The 22130-nt window shown below is 48.4% G+C and overlaps 1 protein-coding gene across 7 annotated transcripts in view; it reads left to right on the top strand.

Annotated features, from left to right (window-relative positions):
* Nucleotides 1-22130, top strand: part of RBPMS (RNA binding protein, mRNA processing factor) — a 141262-nt gene that overhangs the window by 46394 nt on the left and 72738 nt on the right. For all 7 annotated transcript variants that reach the window (XM_043513055.1, XM_043513057.1, XM_043513052.1 and 4 more), the window contains exon 4: nt 92-154. In XM_043513055.1, coding sequence (XP_043368990.1) covers nt 92-154 — 63 coding nt within the window. The remainder of the gene's footprint in view (nt 1-91; nt 155-22130) is intronic.

Genomic DNA, 22130 nt, shown 5'->3' with positions numbered 1-22130 from the left:
TAGTGAGCAGGGTCCCTGTATCTGTGAAGTGAGGGTGCTGCTCATTCTCTGAGTCATCCCCTGACCCTCTCCTCTTCTCTTTTCCCCTCAGCCTGTAGGGTTTGTCAGCTTTGACAGTCGCTCAGAAGCAGAAGCTGCTAAGAATGCGCTGAATGTAAGTACCTGATGCTATAAGCAACAGTTCCCTTTGGCTGTGTGTGGAGGAGGGCTGGGGGGAAGCATGGGCAAGGGAATGAACGGCAGCTGTGCATACCTTCTATACATACATGGGGTGAGATATCACCTTGATAGCAGACTAGTGGCTAAACCCTCTGAAAGCTGCTCCTGAGTTGTGCATACAAAACATGGAATTCCTCCTGTACAATGCACAGAGATGCTGTAGCCAACATCTAGCAGAGTGCAGATATTAATTGCATTCTCTTCTTCCATTTTATATCTGTATCCAAAATAGCAAAGATTGACTGTACACAGGTTGCTCTTCATAAACATACTGCTTATTGCCCATGCTTTCATTTTCCTCTGGTGTGAAGGGTTACAGATTTATATTCTTTTATGTTAGTTAGATTTACTGATTTACATGGGTTTTGGGTGCTGGAGAAGATCAACATTTTTTTTCTCCATCCTTTTCTACTTCCCCCCCGTTCTCCAGGACTTTCCTGAAATGATTGCCAGTAGTTCTCTAAATGCCTTCCCCGTGGGATGTATATCTTCTGCACCTGCTGGTTTGTAAATATCCCATTTTTCCCAAGTGTTTCCTGCTCTGCTGTTTATCAGCTGTTAACTGGACATTCCTCACAACTTCTTGAGTGTCCATCTCTTTCCCATTTTTATACTAGCCTCCCTTTGCTGGCCACTTTTCTCACTTTATTGGCATACGCTCGATCAGTCTCTTTTCAGAAAGACAAGGGCTTCTGCAATCTTCTCAGTTTTCTGCAAATCAGGGGGCAACTTGCAAGGAGACCCTTGAAACCAGGACCTCAAAGTCCGAGCACCCTACTTCAGAGAGATGAATCAGATTTACTCCAGGAATCTCACAGTATGATCAAGGTCCAGCTCTTGCAAACAAAGGCTACAATCAAAACTAAGCCCTGTGAGTTGAATTTGTACTCTGCAGAGTTCTCAGGAGTACGCTTTGTCTGCTGACTCAAGGAGCTCACCTGAGAGACGTAGCAATGCTACTACTGAGGCATACCAAATCGGATCCTCGGCTGCTATAAATCAGAGCAGCTCCATTGAAGCCAATTTCTGCCAGCTGAGGATTTGACCCCACATGCGGTTTCTTACGGGTGGGGCTAGTTGTGATATCTGAACTTAATGTTGCCTAACATTTTCCATCATACTTTATTTTTAGTTCGGTTTGAAATTATTTTCGTTTGCTCTCTGACCCTGATGAATTCTTTTTTGTTAAGTCCCTGCAAAAATGATTCAGCCAGTTCTGAGAATGTGGGTGTTTCTGAAAACAACATGCTTCGTAGCAGGAGCTTGACATTTGTCACGGGATAGTCCTGGGGTCAGGAACGTGCCTTTTGCACTCTTGCTCCTGTGTCACTCTCTCCAGACCTGGTCAGATTATAAGACTCTGAAAACAGCCATTTGCACATGTTTAGCTGAGGTTTTTGAAGGCTTGATGCAAGGATCTCCAAGCATGCCAACTGCACTGAGCCCCACACAGCCTTCTGTGTACTAGGCTCTGAACTAAAGGGCCACACAGACATAGCAGCAGCACCCGCTCCCCATGCCCAGCAGATCTCCTCCTGATTGAGGTTAATAATTTGTGCACTTCATAGCCCTCATGATAGCGCAAGACCTCGCTCCCCGTATTCCAAGCTGGGTAAATATTCCCCCTCATTTTACAGAGGGGGTAACTGAGTGTTTGCACAAGGTCACTACTAGCACAGCTAGGAATGCCTATAATAGAGCAGACTCATGTCTCATCCATGCAGACGTACTGCCTTTCAGAATGAATGTGCCAGATCTATGTGCTTGGCTATGCTGTCTTTGTGACCTCCTGTACCACACATGCCTCCAGAACCAGGAACAAAACTGTGGCATCCTGGTGCCAAAGTTTTATGTATTCTATGCTGTATAGAAAATAGTTGTACAAGGTACTGACTGCCTTGTGTCCCCTTCTAGTGGTTGGTCTATGTAGAAGAAAACAGCTCACGGTTCCTACAAGTTCATCCTTTATCTCAAGTGGTAGTGGTTTGTGCTATGGATCTAAAGGTCCTGGCTTCCAGTCCTGCTGGTAATTCGTGGGGGTGGGGGGCGCATGGGTCAATATGGTGCCAAAAAACCTAGGCAATCACATACCCAAAGACTACATTAAAACTGCAAGATCAAGCACTCAATGTTAGGGAATTCAGATTGCCTGAGCAACCTTTATCAGTACTGTAGTGCATATGCATGGTAATACTATCTGTAATTACACAAGCATAGAATTTGTACTGCAAGATCCCTGCTTCATTTAGTGCCTAGGATTGGGAGTGAATGAGGCAAAACGTTGTAAGAAGAGGGACAATATTTTCTTCTACTTAAGGCACGGAGTGGGGTCTAAGGGAGTTGGGTTCTATTTCTGGCTCTGAGCATCACAGACTTCCTCTGTGGCGTTAGACAAGACTGCACCATAATGCACATGCACAAGGGGACCGAATGAAGGTTACCCTGGAATACTTGTGTAGACAGCTGCACATTTGTGTTACAAGTGCTCCTTTCTCCCCCCTACGTGAAGAGTGTTGTGGAGGAGGGAAATTCAAAGTGAAATGCTGTGTTAGGCTTTGTTTTAGACCTGGCTGACACAGTCCCAGCTGTGGGTTTTGGCTGGCAGGGAAGAGAGAGGCACAGTGCTGTCATATGAGATCGTGTTTGTAATCTGGAGTTAATCTGTTAAATCTTTGCCTGGTTTAGGGTGACCAGGCGTTCCAATCGAAAAGGGACCCCGGAGGCTCTGGTCCGCACCACCGACTGGGCTGTTAAAAGTCCGGTCGGCAGCGCACCTGGGGCCCAGGGCTAAGGCAGGCTCCCTGCCTGCCCTAGCTCTGCGTGGCTCCTGGAATCAGCCGCTAGGTCCCTACAGCTCCTACATGCGTGGGTGGCCAGGGAGGCTCCACAAGCTGCCCCCACCCCAAGGGCCGGCTCCGCAGCTCCCATTGTCCAGGAACCGTGACCAATGGGAGCTGCAGGGGCGGCACTTGTGGGCGCAGGGGCAGCGTGAAGAGCCTCCCTGGTGCCCATGCATCTAGGGGCTGCAGGGACCTGGTGGCTGCTTCCTGGGAGCCACAGTAAGCACCACCGGGACCCCTCCCACACCCCAATCCCCGCCCCAGCCCAGAATCCCCTCCTGCACCCAAACTCCCTCCCAGAGCCTACACTATTTTCAAAACATTAATAGAAAACAGTGGATCTAAACCGTGATTACAGCAGAGTAGCTGTTTTCATTCCACCCCAGTGTCATTTGCTCTAACTTTCTGAAGCTTTCATTCTGGGAGCTGAAGTTTTCCATGCTTGGAAATCTTCTATGCATTTTTGGCCAAAAAATGAAGATTCAGGTCAACCAAAACATTTACTGAATTGAGGTTATATTTGTCAAACTGTTTCAAACCACCTTCCCTTCTAGGGTGACCAGATGTCCCAATTTTTTGGGTCTTTTTTTCTTATATAGACCCCATTCCCTTCCCTCTCCCCCTCCCAAACTATTTTTACATTTTCTAAAGAAACATTTAGGTTTTTTGATTCAAGATGCCCCATTTGTTTTGAATTTTACTGCAATTGTATTTTATTTTTTAAAAAAAGGTTAAAAATTCCTCCCAAAACGAGACGTTTCATTTTGGTTCGAACAAATGTAATAAAAAAAGATTTCAATTTGGGTTCTCCGGAAACTTTTTTGTTTTTCTTTTCAGTTTGGCCCCTGAACTGAAAAGTCGGTTATTCACGTGGTCGGTTATTCGCATCGCTCTGTGCGACTGAGTCCCTGGGGAGCATCCTCAGTGCTCACCTCAAGCCCAGCATGCTGTGTGTGTGCTCGGCTAAGCCAGCTTTGCCATGAGCTGACTCGTGCTAGGGTCGGGGCTGAACTAATGGCTCCTGCAGTCTGGAGGTGTGTAGGTAGCAGCCTGGCCTAAGCAGTGTGCAGCTTGTGAGGGTGTCATGGTGCCATTGGTCTGGCACACACACCTTGTGAGGTTGGTGGGGGGCTGAATGAAGGGGGCTGGGCTCCGTGCGTGGGAGAGGGGAGAACCCAGTCATGAGTTGCCAAAATCTTAACAACCAGTTCCCTCCTTACCCCACGAGGGGTTCGTGGCCCACTCCTGCCCAATCCAACCCCCCACATTCCTTGATGCCCCCCAGGACCCCTGCCTCATCTACCCCCCTCCTTTGTCCCCTGACTGCCCCCAGAACCAGGCAGGAGGGTGTCCACCCCACCCCTAAGAGCCAGAGGGACCTGCCGGGGTGAGGTTGGGAGTCCTGGCGGGGCTTACCTGGGGTAGCTCCCGGGAAGCATCCGGCAGGTCCCTCTGGCTCCCAGGGGTGGGGGAGCGTAGCTAGGGGGAGCAGCTGCTCCCCCCACCGATCACATCAAAAGTGGTGCCTTAAGCTCCGACTCTGTGGGTGCTCTGGGGCTGGAGCCCCCACAGGGAAAATTTGGTGGCTGCAGAGCACCCACCCGGCAGCTCCGCGCCTGGCCCCAGCTCCCCTCTGCTCCGCCTCCACCTCCCTGGGCCTGAGCGGGAAGCTGCTGCCTGCTTCTCAGCCCTCCCCGGCTTCCCGTGCCAACAGCTGATTGGCAGGAAGCCGGAGGGGCGTAGAAGCAGAGTGGGGCGGCGCATTCAGGGGCAGAGCGGAGGTGAGCTAGGGCCAGGCGCGGGGCAGGGAGCTGCCGGGGGGGGCTCTGCACCCATCAGATTTTCCCTGTGGGGGCTCCAGCCCCAGAGCACCCACAGAGTCAGAGCCTAAGGTGCCACTTTTGGCTGATTAAATTTAGAAACCCTTTTAGAATTGGTTCTCTCTCGCGGAACAACTGGTTCTAAAAGGGCTTCTAAATTTAACAACCGGCTCCAACTCACCACTGGGAGAACCCTTCAGCACCTGGTGTGCTCAGCAGAATGGCTGAGGATACTTGTGCAAGTAATTTAAATGTGCACTGAGCTCCATCATCCTGAGTACACTTGGAGCTGAAGTTTGTGAGGTGCCCAGAGAAGGACAGAGCTGCTGCAAGCTTTCAGATTTATTCCATACAGAGTCCAAGGCAATGGAGACACATGCTGGACACGGACAGGGAAGTTAGGGTAAGGAGAAAAGAGTGGGGGGTGGGGGATCTTACACTACTGGGTATCTAAGGTTATAGAAGACACAGCATTGTGATGTATATTTTTTTTCTGCATGCAAGAGAGCAGGGATTTCCAAAGCACTTGGTCTTGGGCTCACTCTGCTCCAATGGAGGGGTTTATCATTGGGGAAAAGGTGTCTTTTCAGCAGCGATGAACAGGTGTATCAAATAGGCCATGGCAAGCAAGTCTGCTGCCTTTGCTATTAATACTGAGCAAGCATTCCTGAACCTGTAGTCTGGAGGGGAGGGCCAGGGCCCTACACCATGCTGCACCTCTCTGACCTCAGAGGCTTCATTCAGGTGTATGGTTTGCTCCTCGCAATCAGATTGCAGGATCTGCAGTAGAGAACAGGAAGACCATGGATAGAGTAAGGATCACCAAAGCCAATCTCCTTCAATGCCAGGCCACATGATAAACAGATTGAAGATAGCGTCACTTGAACAAGCAATCATTTGGGGACTGGGGTCCTAAACTGCTCCTAGTGGGATACCAGAGGGTCATGTCATTTAATATATCCATGAACTGCCCAAAGGAGGGTATACGCTTTACCTGTAATCAGTTCCCGGATGAACCCAAAACTGGAAAAGTAACCAACGTGAGAGAAAAGTCTGAAGTGCCTGGGAGGGATTAGAACAGTGCAGCATATGCAACAAGATGAGCTTCAGTATAAATACTTGTACAGTCACACGCGGATGGACAGGGAACGAACACCAGAGATATTAGCTGGGGAATGGCTACTGTATCTGGGAAACTGACAGTCAAAGAAAGATTGCTGTAGGCTTGTGGCAGGCAGTACATGCCATATGAATTTCCAGGGCAGCAGCAGAGTTAGGCCAATGCTGAGCACTTCCGGAAAATCCACCTGAAATAAACAGAGGCATTCAATCTATTCAGAACTGGGGTGATGTTTCAGGGCGGTGGATAATAGATCAGTGCAGCTGATGACAGTAGCATACAGTAGTCTTATCACGTCAACGCTATACTTTGCTGCCTTTTATATATCTGATCTGCACATAACTCCTCTCTGAAATGCTTTTGGACTCTGTATATACCTGGCTTTATTCACAAGGAACCTGTGTTAACATTAACATTGTTCAGCCTTGTCCCCTGACTCATTCCAACCGGTATGGTCTATTGAAAGCTAACAGTCATCTCTGAAGTCGATGCACGTGACTGACGCAGGTACTCACATAAAACAGCCAGTGTGTGAATCCAAATGAGAACATTTTGCATAGTTAATATACCTGCAAACACAGTATAGGGGACAGATCCTGAATGTAGGCCATACTTATAGGATAGGGGACTGTATCCTGAGAAGCAGTGACTTTGAGAAAGATTGGAGGTGGGGCTGGATAATCAGCTGAACATGAGCTCCCAGTGTGATGCTGTGGCCAAAAGAGCTAATGCAGTTCTGGGCTGTATAAACAGGGGAATCTCGAGTAGGAGTAGAGAGGTTATTTTACCACTATATTTGGAACTGGTGTGACCACTGCTGGAATACTGTGTCCAGTTCTGGTGCCCACAACTGAAGAAGGATGTTGATAAATTGAAGAGGGGCCAGAGAACAGCCATGAGACTTTTTAAAGGATTAGAAAATATGCCTTATAGTGATAGACTCGAGGAGTTCAATCTATTGAGCTTCATAAAGAAAAGGTTAAGAAGTATCTAGACTCATAGACTTTAAGGTCAGAAGGGACCATCATGATCATCTAGTCTAACCTCCTGCACATTGTAGGCCACAAAACCTCACCCACCCACTCCTGTGATAGACCCCTAGCCTCTGGCTGAGTTACTGAAGTCCTCAAATCATGATTTAAAGACTTCAAGTTACAGAGAATCCGCTGGTTGCACTAGTTTAAGCCTGCAAGTGACCCGTGCCCCATGCTGCAGAGGAAGGTGAAAAATCCCCAGGGGTCTCTTCCAATCTGACCCAGGGGGAAATTCCTTCCTGACCCCAAATATGGTGATCAGTTAGACCCTGAGCATGTGGGCAAGACCCAGCTGCTAGATACTTGGGAAAGAATTCTCTGTAGTAGCTCAGAGCCCTCCCCATCTAGTGTCCCACCACTGGCCATTGGAGATATTTGCTGCTAGAAGTCATAGATGGGCCACATGCCATTGTAGGCAGTGTCATCATATCATCCCCTCCATAAACGAATCAAGCTCAGTTTTGAAGCCAGTTATGCTTTTTGTTCCCACAGCTCCCCTTGGAAGGCTGTTCTGGAATTTCACCCTGATGGTTAGAAACCTTTGCCTAATTTCAAGCCTAAACTTGTTGATGGCCAGTTTATATCCCTTTGTTCTTGTGTCCACATTGGCCCTTAACTTAAATAACTCCTCTCCCTCCCTGGTATTTATCCCTCTGATGTATTTATAGAGAGCAGTCATATCTCCCCATAGCTTTCTTTGGTTAGGCTAAACAAGCCAAGCTCATTGAGTCTCCTCTCATAGGGTAGGTTTTCCATTTCTTTGATCACCCTAGTAGCCCTTCTGTGCACCTGTTCCAGTTTGAATTCATCTTTCTTAAACATGGGAGTCCAGAACTGCACACAGATGAGGTCTCACCAGTGCCTTGTATACTGGTTTTAACACTTCCCTTCTCCACTGGAAATACCTTGCCTGATGCATGCTAGGATCACATTAGCCTTTTGCATGGCTGCTTCACATTGGCAGCTCTTAGTCATTCTGTGAACAACCAATACACCCAGGTCTTTCTCCTGCTCTGTGCCTTCCAGCTGATACAGCCCCAGCTTATAGCAAAAATTCTTCTTGTTAGTCCCCAAATGCATGATTTTGCACTATTAAATTTCAGCCCATTTCTATTACTCCTGTTTGTAAGGTTGTCCAGATCTTCTTGTATAATACTCTGGTCCTCCTCCATATTGGCAATACCTCCCAACTTTGTGTCATCTGCAAATTTTATTAGCTCACTCCCACTTTTTGTGCTAAGATCAGTAATAAAAGTGTTAAATAAGATTGGTCCCAAGTCTGAACCCTGACAAAGTCTGCTAGTAACCTCCCTCTAGCTTGACAGTTCACCTTTCAGTATGACAGGTTGTAGTCTCCCCTTTAAGTTCCTTATCTACTATTCAATTCTCTCATTAATCCCCATCTTCTCCAATTTAACTAATAATTTCTCATATGGAACTATATCAAATGCCTTACTGACATCCAAGCAGATTATATCTACTGCATTTCCTTTGTCTGAAAAATCGGTTATCTCCTCAAAGAAGATCAGGTTGGTCCGGCATGATCTACCTTTTGTAAACCCATGTTGTATTTTATCCCAATTACCGTTCACCTCTGTTCTTAACTACTTTCTTTTTCAAAATTTGTTCCAAGATCTTGCATACGATTGAGGTCAAATGAACAGGCCTGTAGTTTCCCAAATCACTTTTTTTTCTTTCTTAAAAATAGGAATTATATCAGCGATTCTCCAGTCATAGAGTAAGACACCCAAGTTTAGATTCATTAAAAATCCTTGCTATTGGTCTTGCAATTTCATGTGCCAGTTCCTTTAATATTCTTGGATGGAGATTATCTGGGCCCCCTGATTTAGTCCCATTAAGACATTGGTCCCCAAACGTTTTACCTCATGCCCCCTCTTACCCTTGTCTGCGCTCCCCCCGGAGCCAGGGCCAGGAGCGGGGCCATGGCTCTGGGAGGGAGGGATGCGGACAGAAGTCAGGAGGCTGAGGCCATAGCTGGGGCTGGGAGGGGACCCCTGGGAGTGGGGCTGACAGCTGGATCCCCAGGCACAGACCTGCAGCCGGAGCCAGGAGTGGAGCTGGGTGGCTCTCCGCAGATTGGGTACCTCTGCATTAAGATGTTTGAATTTGACTTCCACCACGGACATGGTAATTTCTACCTCCACATCCTCATTTCCATTAGCCACCCTGCCACTACCCCATAGCACCTCATTACCCTTATTTAAAACTGAGGCAAAGTATTTGTTTAGGAGTTGGGCCATACCTAGATAATCTTTAATCTCCACCCCGTCCTCAATGCTCAGATGTCCCATTTATTCTTCCCTTGTTTTCTTCTTCTTTAGATGGCTCTGGAGCTGTTTATTATTGGTTTTCATTCTCTTGCACGGTACAACTCTGCTTGGGGAACAAGTAGTTACTAATAGGCTCTTCAATCTAGCAGAGAAAGGGATAACACGATTCAAAGGCTGGAAGTTGAAGCTAGACCAATTCGGAGTGGAAACAAGGTGTACATTTTTGACAGTGAGGATAATTAACTATCATAACAATTTACCAAGGATCATGGTGGATTCTCCATCACTAGCAAGTTTTAAATCAAGATGGGTTGTTTTTCTAAAAGATCTGCTCTAGGAGTTATTTTGGGAAGTTCTCTGGCCTGTGCTTTACAGGCGGTCAGACTAGATGATCACAATGGTCCCTTCTGGCCTTGGACTCTATGAAGCTATGAAAGCTGTAATTAGATAATCCGTTAAAAATGAATTTTAAATGACTCCGTTAAGAAAAGTCTGTCAAACCTATTTTTGTTCTTAATGGTTTTAGTAACAGAATAACACAGACTATTCAAACTCAGTGAAATCTGGTGCATGGCCTATATTTATAGGATTATTTTTAGGATTCTTGGTCTTTTTTGCTACTATTCTTCAAAGTTGAAAGTTTCTTCTTCAACAGAGGCTGATGGATAAAGTGAGAATTCCACAATGATCTTCCCTCTTTCAAAAGGGCTAGCATCAAAGTGGGGCTGAGGGCACAGGCTGCCTTAGCAAAGATGGCCACTGCTTGCATTCGCCTCTTAGCACAACTCTCTATTTCCAACAGTACAGTGGCAAAAAATGACCATAAACCACCACAGGGCAAAGTAAATGTTGTTTGGCTGCATTTCTTACCGCCACATGTTTGAATGTGTTTTAAGTTTAACTTTCTCTGCAAATTTCCGGGGTTCAGAACCCTTAGTTTGGGGATAATTACAACATCCCTGTAATGTAATTTACTTTAATTAGAATCGTAGTAATGTCGGGCTGGAAGGGACCTCGAGTCATCTAGTTCAGCCCCCTACCCTGAGGTGGGACCAAGTAAACCCAGAACATCCCTGACAGGTGTTTGTCCATGATTTAAAGACTCCAATGATGGGCTTCCACAATCTCCCTTGGAAGCCTGTTCTAGAGCTTAACTAGCCTTGTAGTTAGAAAGAGTTCCCTAGTATCAAACCTAACTTGCCCTTTCTAAAGATTAACCCCATTACTACTTGTCCTATCGTGCACTTCATGTCAACCTGATTTTGTCAGGGATTTTTAATAGCTAGGCCAGACACGCAGCCCCGTCCAGGTGTTTGTGCTGGAAGGCAGCTCTGGGGCAGCGAGGAGCGCCCTGATAGAGGGAAATCCCCAACCGGTTTAAAGCTAGCTCGAAGCACCTGCTCCTCCCCTGCCTGTGAAGGGCATGGCCCAGGGGAGCTGCACCCGGTGCTTTTTTGGCTCCCACTAGCCCAGGATCAGGCGAGCAGGAAGGCTGATGTTGCCCCCAGTTCTCCTCAGCTTCACTGACTGTAAACTCATGTGGGTGCAGATCTGGCCCATACTGTGAGCACATGGTCAATAGACAGCGTACCCACAAGTGCGTCCCAAATGGGAGGCTGACTCCAGAGGAAGGTGCAAAGTCAAAAACTCCCAAGTTATAAAATGCCTATGCAACCTCCCCCTTCTTCAGCACCTGACCCCTCCAACCTCCCACTCCTATCCCCTACCCTCTCTGCTCCTATCCGACCAGTGCCAGCTCCTACCTCCCACCCCCTCCTACCCCTTCCCACCGCCAGCTCCTGCCTCCCACCCCCTCCCGCCCCCTCCCAACCCCTCCAACCTCCTCCTCCTATCCCCTATCCTCTCTACTCCAATCCGACCAAAGCCAGCTCCTACCTCCCACCCCTTCCTGCCCCCTCCCACTGCCAGCTCCCACCAGCTCCTGCCACCTCCAGCTCCCGCCTCCCAACCCCTCCTGCCACCTCCAACCTCCAGCTCCTGCCTCCTACCCCCTTCTCCAACTGCCAGCTCTAACACCCTGTCTCCTCCTCCACCCACATTGCTCCTATCCAACACCATGTCTCAGAGATACACACACCGCAGCTCCTATCCAACTCCCTGACTGTGTTGTGGGAAATTGTAAAAGCTTTAAAAAGGGAGTTATAATGGGAAGTGTTGGGTAATCTTAGCTATGGGCATCACTCCTAGCTCTGCCTAGACCAGTGGTTCTCAACCAGAGGTACACAGAGGTTTTCTGGAGATACGTCAACTCACTAGATATTTGCCTAGTTTTACTACGGGCTACATACAAAGCACCATTGAAATCAGTACAAACTAAAATTTCATCCAGACAACGACTTTTTTATTCTGCCCTCTATACGACATACTGACATGTCAATACAATATTTACATTGCAATTGTTGTATTTGATAATTCTATGGTAACAATGAGAAAGTCAGCAATGGGTCAGTAATAGTGCAGTGTCACATGTTTGTATTTTTATGTCTGATTTTGTAAGCAAGTAGTTTTGATGTGAGGGGAAACTTGGGGGACGCAAGACAAATCAGACTCCTAAAGGGGTACAGTAGTCTGGAAAAGTTAAGAGCCACTGGCCTGGGATACTGTGTGTGCACGTATATCAGTCTATATAAACAATAATTGCGCACCTGCTTTGCTGAAAAGATAAATCTAATTTTGTCAAACCCTCAAAGTGCTAGGCAGACAGCTATAAATACAGTCTTCTTCAGCCAAATTGCATCTTCTTTTGCTCTGTGAGATCTTGTGTGCGCTCCCCATCACTTGTGAGCTGGATCCTGCTCTTCCTGGCTAGAGAAGAGAACAGTGTGAAGAGTGTTTGGGGGGAACATTATTTAGGGGGTGGTGAAAGTTTCCCTTCAGGAATGTCTGCCACCCATAGACAACAGGGAGCCCTGTCTCGGGCCCCTCGCTTGACATTAGCCAGCTCTCCAGCCTCTGACCTCCCGTTTGGGGGTGGGGGTTATTGAGTAGGTGCTGCTGGAGGAACTGCCATTTCATCTTGACCCCAGATAGCCATCCCCTTTGCCAGGCAGCTTTTAGACCTAATTTTGGACCAGTGATGTATTACCTATGGCTGACAATCCCTCCCTAGCAACAGGCCCCGATGAACCGGTTATCTCTAGGAGCACCCTTTGATATCACTGGCCAGGAAGTGTTGTTTCACATCTACAGGACCCTGCAGGAGTAGATGGATTTATTCTTCCCTCTCTGAGAAATTGGAAAGTGTGGTACCAAGCACTTTATTTTCTTCCCTGAAGGCTGTCACCGGAAGGGTTGCAGTCTGCCCAGTGATTTTGGTATGGCTGCCAGGGAGGCCGAGAGGTACTTTGACCCACCATTGAGGGGTTGGGTCAGCGTAGACTCAGAGGAAGGAGTGCCACCTGCCTAGGAGTTTCTTGAGGTCTCTTCCCCTGTGGCTAGCTCAGCCTAGCCCTTTTTAGCCTGGGAGCATGATGAGTGTCGTTGTACGGGGTGGTGACCAAAGGTACCCCTGGGACCTTGCTCTCAGTCCCTTGCCCTGTCCCAGGGTCTGTTTGGACAAGCCATCTTGTTGTGCATTAAGGCATTGCTGCTGCATTGTATGGGGTTGTTATTTACCTCTGGAAGTTGCTAGTCATCCAGTGCGGCACTGCAGTCAGCTGTGACACCGGAAAGGAAGACAGATGTCAGTGGAGACTGAGGAGAGTTAAAGCGGATGGGGGTGGAAATTGTAACCACCTTAAGCCGGGCTGGATCTGGCCCTCAGTGGGTCATGTCAGGAGGATTAGGAGGGAGGATGTTTGTTTGTTTGTTTTGTGTCAGGGTTCCCTCCCCACTCTGATCTCTTGGGTACAGATGTGGAGACCTGTATGAAAGACCCCCTAAGCTTATTTCTACCAGCTTAGGTTAAAACTTCCCCAAGGCACAAATTCTTTGCCCTTGGAGGGTACTCTACCACCACCAAGTGATTTAACAAAGAATCAGGGAAAGGACCAATTGGAGTTCCTATTCCCCCAAAATATCCCCCCAAGCTCTTACACCCCCTTTCCTGGGGACGCTTGAGAATAATATCCTAACCAATTGGTTACAAAGTGATCACAAACCCAAACCCCTGGGTCTTAGGACAATAGAGAAATCAGTCAGGTTCTTAAAAGAAGGATTTAATTTTTTTATTTTTTTATTTTAAAAAGGTAAAAATCACCTCTGTAAAATCAGGATGGAAAATAACTTTACAGGGTAACAAAAGATTCAAAAACACAGCAGAACTTCCTCTAGGCTTAGTTTCAAAGTTACAGAAAACAGGAATAAACCTCTCTCCAGCAAAGGAAAAATTCACAAGCAGAACAGAAGATAATTTAACACGCCTTGCCTGGCTTTTACTTCCAATTTTTGTAATATGAGAGACTTTTAGGATGGTTTATAGGAGAAGGAGTTTTCTGACCTGATGCTTCTCTGCTTCCGAAGAGGACATACACAACAAAGCCTCCCCCAGATTTGAAAGTATCTTCTTTCCCCACTTCTCCTTTTGGTCAGGTGCCAACCAAGTTATTTGAGCTTCTTAACCCCTTGCAGGTAAGGAGGAATTCTAGGCTACCCTTAGCTGTATGGTTATAACAGTTTGTTTTGCCGCATCCTGATCCTCCATCTCCCTCACGATGAAGAGGAACATGCAGAGGGCACGGCCTGTGATTTTCCCAGGAGGCCGTGGAAAGGTGTGAATGGCTGCACATGCAGCATATGCTGTGCCGGCCTGAGTGGAAGGAGCTGGCCCGAGGGGCAGAGCACTCTCCAGGTGTAGGTGAGCGTCCCCCAAACGCTGAATACCAGGCAATTCCTGCTGCTTAGCAGAGGAGCATGTAGCTGGCTGACGCATCTGGGCAGCTGTGTCACATGTCCGGCGGTACAGGCAGCAAGTCTGAGCCCTGCCCACTGAGTCTCCGCACACAGCGCGGTGGAGGAGCAGTGCGGTAGCATAGAAATGATGCTGGCTTGGGCTGGGATGTCCCCATTCTCGCCTAGATGGGGAGAGCCAGGTCACAGCCTCGGATAGGAGATGGGGCCAAAGCTCAAGGATCAAGCCTTGTACTTTCTGAATCTTCTCTCTGGATCGGCCCAGGGCTAAACGCTGCGATCGCGGCAGTTTTCCAGGCGCCTTTTATTTGGGTGACGATGCCTGCCAGAGTGTGTGGTGCTACCATGACTGGGTGTGTGTGGTTCTGAGGGCACAGGGTGAGTGAGCCCCAGAATGTGGCGGGCGGGAGAGGGGGGAGAAGGCAGAGGCCCATAAGCACATTTAGGTTACGCAAAGGTGACGCTGATCTAGTTTGGACATTATCTGGATCTCCACCTATAGGGATAGCCTAGAGGGACAGTTGGCATTTTACTGGCTCCTCTGAGATGAGCAGCTGAACTGCCTAAGGGCTACAGAATCATAGAAGATCAGGGTTGGAAGGGACCTCAGGAGGTCATCTAGTCCAACCCCCTGCTCAAAGCAGGACCAACCCCCAACTATATCATCCCAGCCAGGGCTTTGTCAAGCCTGACCTTAAAAAACCTCTAAGGATGGAGATTCCACCACCTCTCTAGGTAACCCATTCCAGTGCTTCACCACTCTCTTAGTGAAATAGTTTTTCCTAATATCCAACCTAAACCTCCCCCACTGCAACTTGAGACCATTGCTCCTTGTTCTGTCATCTGCCACCTATGAGAACAACCAAGCTCCATCCTCTGGGGAACCCCCCTTCAGGTAGTTGAAGGCTGCTATCAAATCCCCCCTCACTCTTCTCTTCTGCAGACTAAATAAGCCCAGTTCCCTCAGCCTCTCCTCATAAGTCATGTGCCCCAGCCCCCTGATCATTTTCGTTGCCCTCTGCTGGACTCTGTCCAATTTGTCCACATCCTTTCTGTAGTAGGGGGCCCAAAATTGGACGCAATACTCCAGATGTGGCCTCATCAGTGCCGAATAGAGGGGAACGATCACGTCCCTTGATCTGCTGGCAATGCTCCTACTAATGCAGCCCAAAATGCTGTTAGCCTTCTTGGCAACAAGAGCACGCTGTTGGCTCATATCCAACTTCTCGTCCACTGTAATCCCCAGGTCCTTTTCTACAGAACTGCTGCTTAGCCAGTCGGTTCCCAGCCTGTAGCGGTGCATGGGATTCTTCCTTCCTAAGTGCAGGACTCTGCACTTGTCCTTGTTGAGCCTCATCAGATTTCTTTTGGCCCAATCCTCCAATTTGTCTAGGTCACTCTGGACCCTATCCCTACCCTCCAGCATATCTACCTCTCCCCCCAGCTTAGTGTCATCTACGAGCTTGCTGAGGGTGCAACTAATCCCATCATTCAGATCATTAATGAAGATGTTGAACAAAACCAGCCCCAGGACTGGGGCACTCTGCTTGATACCCGGCTGCCAACTAGACATCAAGCTGTTGATCACTACCCGTTGAGCCCGACGATCTAGCCAGCTTTCTATCCACCTTATAGTCCATTTATCTAATCCATAACTTGTGGCAAGAATACTGTGGGAGACCATATCAAAAGCTTTGCTAAAGTCAAGGAATATCACGTCCACCGCTTTCCCCATATCCACAGAGCCAGGTATCTCATCATAGAAGGCAATCAGGTTGGTCAGGCATGACTTGCCCTTGGTGAATCCATGCTGACTGTTCCTGATCACCTTCCTCTCCTCTAAGTGCTTCAAAATGGGTCCTTTCTCCTCTGCAGAGATTGTGCTACCCCGCTGTGCTAACGGGAGGTACGTGGGCATCTCTCCAGGAGAGGAAACCCAGCATCAGGGGTATAAACCAACACTTGAACTTTCTAAAAGGCTTATAAACTTTTCACACCCCAAAAACATACAGACCAAACAAAGAAACCCCCCCCCCCCCGCCCTTCTCTAGCTAAGGTCACCATTTCTAAAGGGATTTCAGTCCCAGGTGCAGAACACAGTAGCTTTGGCTTTAGAGGTTTACACAAACCTCTTGTCCATGAATTGTGGTTCACAGTCACCGCCCTTCACGCCCTATCACCCTCAGTCGTTGTGGTTAGTTGAGTTCAGAGAGGAGTGTGGGGAACTTGAGAGGGATTGAATCATGCTTAGGGAGTGAGGGCATCATGATGGGAGATGCAGCTCACTGCTGATACATGCAAAGTAAAGCATAGTGCGGGGAAAGGTGCTGTGTTGCTCAGAGATCTTACAGGGGTCTCAATTAACTATATCAACTCAGGGAAGGGGAGACCGGTCAATGGAGACCTCTGCTCAATGAGCAGCTGCAGTCAAAAGAGCAAACAAGATGTTTGGATGGGAAGGAGAATAATACAGATAATATTATAATGCCATGATAGAAATCAGTGGTATGGACTCATCTGGATACTGTGTGTGGTTCCAAAATCCTGAGTCAGACCCGCCCCAAAATTATGAGATTGACTTTAAAAAATGAGATTTTTAAAAAGAATCGATATGAAGTTCTTTTTATTGACCTTCTGGCATTTGAGCCTTTAGGTGGTCAGATTTTCTAGTTTTTCTCTGCATCTATGAGGGCTGAAAACGTACCTTTTTACAAATAGAAACTGAGATTCTCACCGAATCACCTGACTTCAGGAGCAGGAGCTTTAAAAATAACACCAAATATGGTATAATTTTGTTACCCAAATTCCCTTTATCCCCAAATCCTAGTTATCCGTATCTACAGTGCATCCCCCATGTAGCCTTATGTAAGTTAATCACCACTAATAACTTCCCAGTTAGTCTCTTGGCATACTAATCAATGGGTTTCTAGTTGTATAGAGCAGGGGTTCTCAACCTTTTTCTTGCTGAGGCCCACCCCAATATGCTATAAAATCTCCATGGCCCACCTGTACCACAACAACTGGTTTTCTGCATATAAAAGCCAGGGCCGGCGTTAAGGGGTAGCAAGCAAGGCAGTTGCCTGGGGCCCCATGACACAGGGGCCCCCATGAAGCTAAGTTGCTCAGGCTTCGTCTTCAGCCCTATGTGGTGGGGCTCAGGGCCCCGGGCTTCAGCCTCATGTGATGGGGCATTGGCTTTCTGCCCTGGGCCCCAGTGAGTGTACTGGCCCTGCTTGGCGGATCCCCTGAAACCTCATGGCCCCCCAGGGCGTCCTGGACCGTTGGTTGAGAACTACTGTTATAGAGATTCTGAGAGGTCACCTACAGTTACAGAGACCTAAAGAAATGCTCACAAATTACAGACTGTCATTCATTTGTTTATTTTAAAAGATAAATACTTCCAAAAGAAAGTATGCCCGCAGTGGTTTTAATACAACATTTGTGTTTTAATAAACTCAGTAATTTGATTCTTTTACTCTTTAATAAAGTACAAAGTATTTAACAAACATAAGAATTATTCCCTTCGTTCCCTGTATTTCTATCCCAGTAAAACTACAGCTCAAACTAGCACTTTCGGTTACCTGAGTGCTCAGTTAGCCGAAGGGTTTAGATGTCCCTGGGTCGTACTGTATCGTGAGATTTACAACAGGAGGATGATATTTGGCAGTGCTGGGAATGTCTCTCACGAGACAGATGGTCCCATGTCCTGCTCGGAGAGGAAGAGGTGGCAGGTTAGCCAGAACCCCAGAGCCCAACAGGCTCAACTCAGGCAGTGCCTTGAAACAAGCCCCGAGGCCAGTGCGGTGGTGGAGCACAGGTAACACACGCCCTGTGAGCCACACACTAAGCATGCCCTGCTCTGCATTAGCTGAGTGCAGGAAAGGCCAGGAGAGCTCAGGCAAGATCCACAATATCCAGGAGCAGCTGGGGAGCCAGGAGGATGCCCTCCCTGTTGCAAGCTTGAATAATGAAAGGCAAGGAAGGCCTCTTGGTGGAGACTGGTGTCTACTGCCTCACTCTATTATTCCCCCAAGGCTTCCACCATAACCTTTGTCCTCTCTGAGCATCACACAGCAAGCCCACCATCATCCCAGCTCCCACCTCAGCTAGACACTGGGGCGTTTCCTTTTTAACCCTCTTCCGCTCTTTTTCTCAGAGAGGCTTCACTGCTTTGTTTCACCGGCTGCTGAAAGATTAACTTCTACCCAGCAGAGTGTAAGACCCACTCTCTCCTGGGGGTAGATATCTGGGGCTATGGAGAAAAGGTCTTGAGTTTCTACAGAAAGATTTGAGAATGGTTGCAAGGGCTCATGGGAAGCCGGAAGCCTGTTTGCATACCTCTTGGTGGAGGCTGAGCTGCGCCCAGCCCCTGAACACAGCAGTGTGTCAGGGAGAGGCTAGTGGGTCTCAGGAAATGGGAGCCGGGTTCTGGACCCCAGGAGAGCGTGCACTGCTGCTGTTATTCAGACTGTGTATTTCTGTGGCTTGTCTCTGAAAGTGGTGGCTTGCCTTTTTAAAAATGCAATGGGATTCATAAACCACTTCTGTCTCTCAGGCTGGGACAGGCTGAGGGAGGCTGATCTCCCTGAAGCAAACATCAAGTCCTTCTTCGGGAGAGAGGGAAGCTTTTAGAACTGCCCTAAAAGTCCTGGAGATGAATGAGACTTGGCAGCCTAAACTGTTAGCTCGACAGCTCACCCCTGGGGCTTTTTTTTAATCTCTGTTTTCTTTTCTCTCAAAGTGTTTCTGGTGACCGTGGTCCCTTTCTATATGTAGAGAAGATATTCAGAAAACAGTCTTCTCTCTCACACTGAAAGAGTTCTAGCCTCCGAAAGCCATATTTGCACATACTTACAGTGCTGGATAAAGGGAGCTGGGGGTAGAGTTTCCTTCCTGACCCTTATAGTGATCAGCCGATGCCCTGATGCATAGTATAAAATGATGCCCTGAAACATGAGATTCATGCATTTGCCCTGAAGCATGAGATTAGATGGCTCCCACCTTAGCATGTTTAAGTACAAATATTATTGGTCATAAAATTATCCAACCATCTCATAGACCCTTCTCCTCTTAAACTACTTAAAGCGTCATCTCAATTAGGATTAGTCTTGTGCATTAGTGAGCGAGGGGCTCATTTCACACACTTCTTCTATTGGCAGAACAGGGGTTAAAGCTGTGGGAGAGCTTTAGAGGTATGAAAAAATGTGTGAAAAATGTCAGTGGAGCTCTGCACTTCCTGCCGGCCTTCACGGGCACTGTGCCATATGAGATGAGGTAAAAGTAGACGATGCCAAGGCTTGTCCTCGTAGGTAAGCAAAACCCCCTTGGAATGCAGGGTTAGCCGTTCCGTGCTTTGGGGTGTTTGTAACTGGGTAACTTTGTAACATTGCAGCAGAAAGTGGGGACGGGAGATTATTCCGGTAAGTGTCCCATCCCATCCAGCGCTCCGGGGCTCTTTCACTGAAAGAGAACATAGGGCGGTGGGAATTGCCACTCGGGATCACACTTGAGACCCCATCTAGCCCAGTATCCTTAGACAGTGGTAGCACCAGATACTTCCGAGGAAGGTGCAAAAAACCCTGCAGTGGGCAGGTGGGGGGTGGTGTGGTGTGGTGAGTGGTCTGCTCTTTCGTGAGGGTCTTATCCAAACTCCGACATATCAGAGATTGGCTTCAACCCTGAAACGTGAAGTTTTGTCTCCTTCCACCATTTGCTTTGGTACCATGCATTACAGCCTGACAGGGAGAGGGTGAGATGCCATGTCTGCCACAATCTAGGGTGACCAGATGTCCCGATATTGAACTCTCTGTCCTGCGTCCCGACCGACGTACAATTCGGTGCCATTTCTCCCAATATTGTAGGGTTGCCAGGCCTCCAGTTGGTGTGGGGCTGGCAGGCTCCCTACCTGGCCTTCTCCGCACAGCTCCCCGGAAGTGGCGACATCTCCTTCTGGGTCCTATGCACAGGGACTGCCAGGGGGCTCTGCATGCTACCCCCGCCTTGAGCACCAGCTCTGCAGCTCCTGACCAATGGGAGCTGTGGAGACGGCGCCTGCCAGTGAGGCAATGCACAGGGCTGCCTAGCCGCGCCTCCGCCTAGGATCCAGAGGGAAATGTTGCTACATCCAGGGAGCCACCCAGAATCCCCTCCCCACACTCCAAGCCTCTGCCCCAGCCCTGAACCTCCTCCTGCACCCAAACTCCCTCCCAGAGACAGCACCTTGAACCCCCATTCCTGTGCCCCAATTCACTGCCCCAGCTCTGAGACCCCCCTTGCAATGGGGGCCAGGGCCATGCGCCCCCGACTTGTGGCTGGGGCTGGAGCTGGGGCCATGGGGCACCCAACCCACAGCATGCAGCAGGGGCTGGAGCCGGGGCCATGCAGCCCCGACCCATGGCATGTGTTTGGGACTGGGGGCATGCACCCCCAACTTGCAGCTGGGACTGTAGCCAGGGCCGTGTGCTCCCCTTGCAGCTTCCTCGGGCTGTGCACCTCCCTCCCCCATGGTTGCGGTGGGGGCTCCCCTCTCCTCCCCCCCACATTGTGTACCGATATTTTACTCTTGTGATCTGGTCACCCTACCAGAGTCTCAACTCCTCTGTCCTAGCAAATGGGATCGTTGGTCTGTCCTGTCCTGGACATCACTGGCACTTACCCAGCCGCCTCTGCCACCTGACAGAGTCTCCAGCCAGCTGGGTCGGTGGAGTGGATAGCTGATTGGCCGAGTGTATGTGTTATAACCTGCTCACCATCACTGCTCATGCCCGGTAAGAACTGTCACATGGTTCCACCCCGTCCCATCTCCTGCAAAGCATCCAGTGACTCATAAGGTGCCTCTGCCACCCCATCTCTCTAGTCTAGCCACACCCATCCCTGTGGGATCTGAACCAGCCGGGTCCCAGCACACAGAACCAGATCCCTGGGGAGCCAGGGACACTGACCCCAGGCAGTGCTGGGGGTGCTGGGCAGCTAACAAAACAATTCCCTTCATGCACCTCTTTCCCCACATCACCAAAATTACTCTTTACATTTCCCTTCCCAGAGATCCTGGCCTTTCACTTTAAAAGGCTGGCTATGCACCCTAATCTTGTCTATCAGTGGCCTATGCCTGATGCTTCAAAGGAAGGAGCAAACACCTCGGTAACCCATAATGCATTGACAGGTTTCAGAGCATTTGTACAACAGATGCGGTACAGGCAAGGCTCAGCAGACACCCAAACCAGCAGGGTTTGCCTGCCTCAGCCTTTAACATACATACAAATGTTATAAGTGGGGAAGGATTTATCTAGCCCCTTTTAAAATCCAACACCAGGATTGGCTGCTGGATCCTATAGCAGTGCATTCTATGCAGCCACCACTATCCCTTTTATTTGCTCTAAACATGCCGAGGCCAGAAGGAACCATTGCAATCATCTAGTCTGACCCTGGGTATAACACAGACCAGAAAACTTCAGCAAAATAGTTCCTAGAGCAGATCTGTTAGAAACACATCCCATCTCGATTTATAAATGGTCAGTGCTGGAGAATCCACCTCGATCTTTGGTAAGTTGTTCCAAAGGTTAATTACTCTCACCATAAACATTTATGCTGGATTTCCAGTCTGAACTTGTCTAGCTTCTACTTCCAGCCTTTGGATCATGTTAGACCTTTCTCTGCTAGACTGAAGAAGAGCCCATTAGTAAATATTTTCCCCATGTAGATACTTATAGACTGAAACCAAGTCTCCCCCTTAACCTTCCCTTTGTGAAGCTAAGTAGATGGAACTCCGTGAATCTCTTGCTGTTTTCTAATCCTTCAATCTTTCTCGTGGCTCCTCTCTGACCCCTCTCCAATTTATCAACATCCTTCTTGAATTGTGGGTGTCAGAGCTGGACACAGGTGTAACTAAAGCACACTTGTGGCCAAGATGAGTCTGCTCTGAGGGTGGCTCTGGCCAA

Source organism: Dermochelys coriacea, chromosome 4, assembly GCF_009764565.3.
Source record: "Dermochelys coriacea isolate rDerCor1 chromosome 4, rDerCor1.pri.v4, whole genome shotgun sequence".
NCBI lineage: Eukaryota > Metazoa > Chordata > Testudines > Dermochelyidae > Dermochelys > Dermochelys coriacea.
This window is presented reverse-complemented; position numbering and strand designations above follow the sequence as displayed.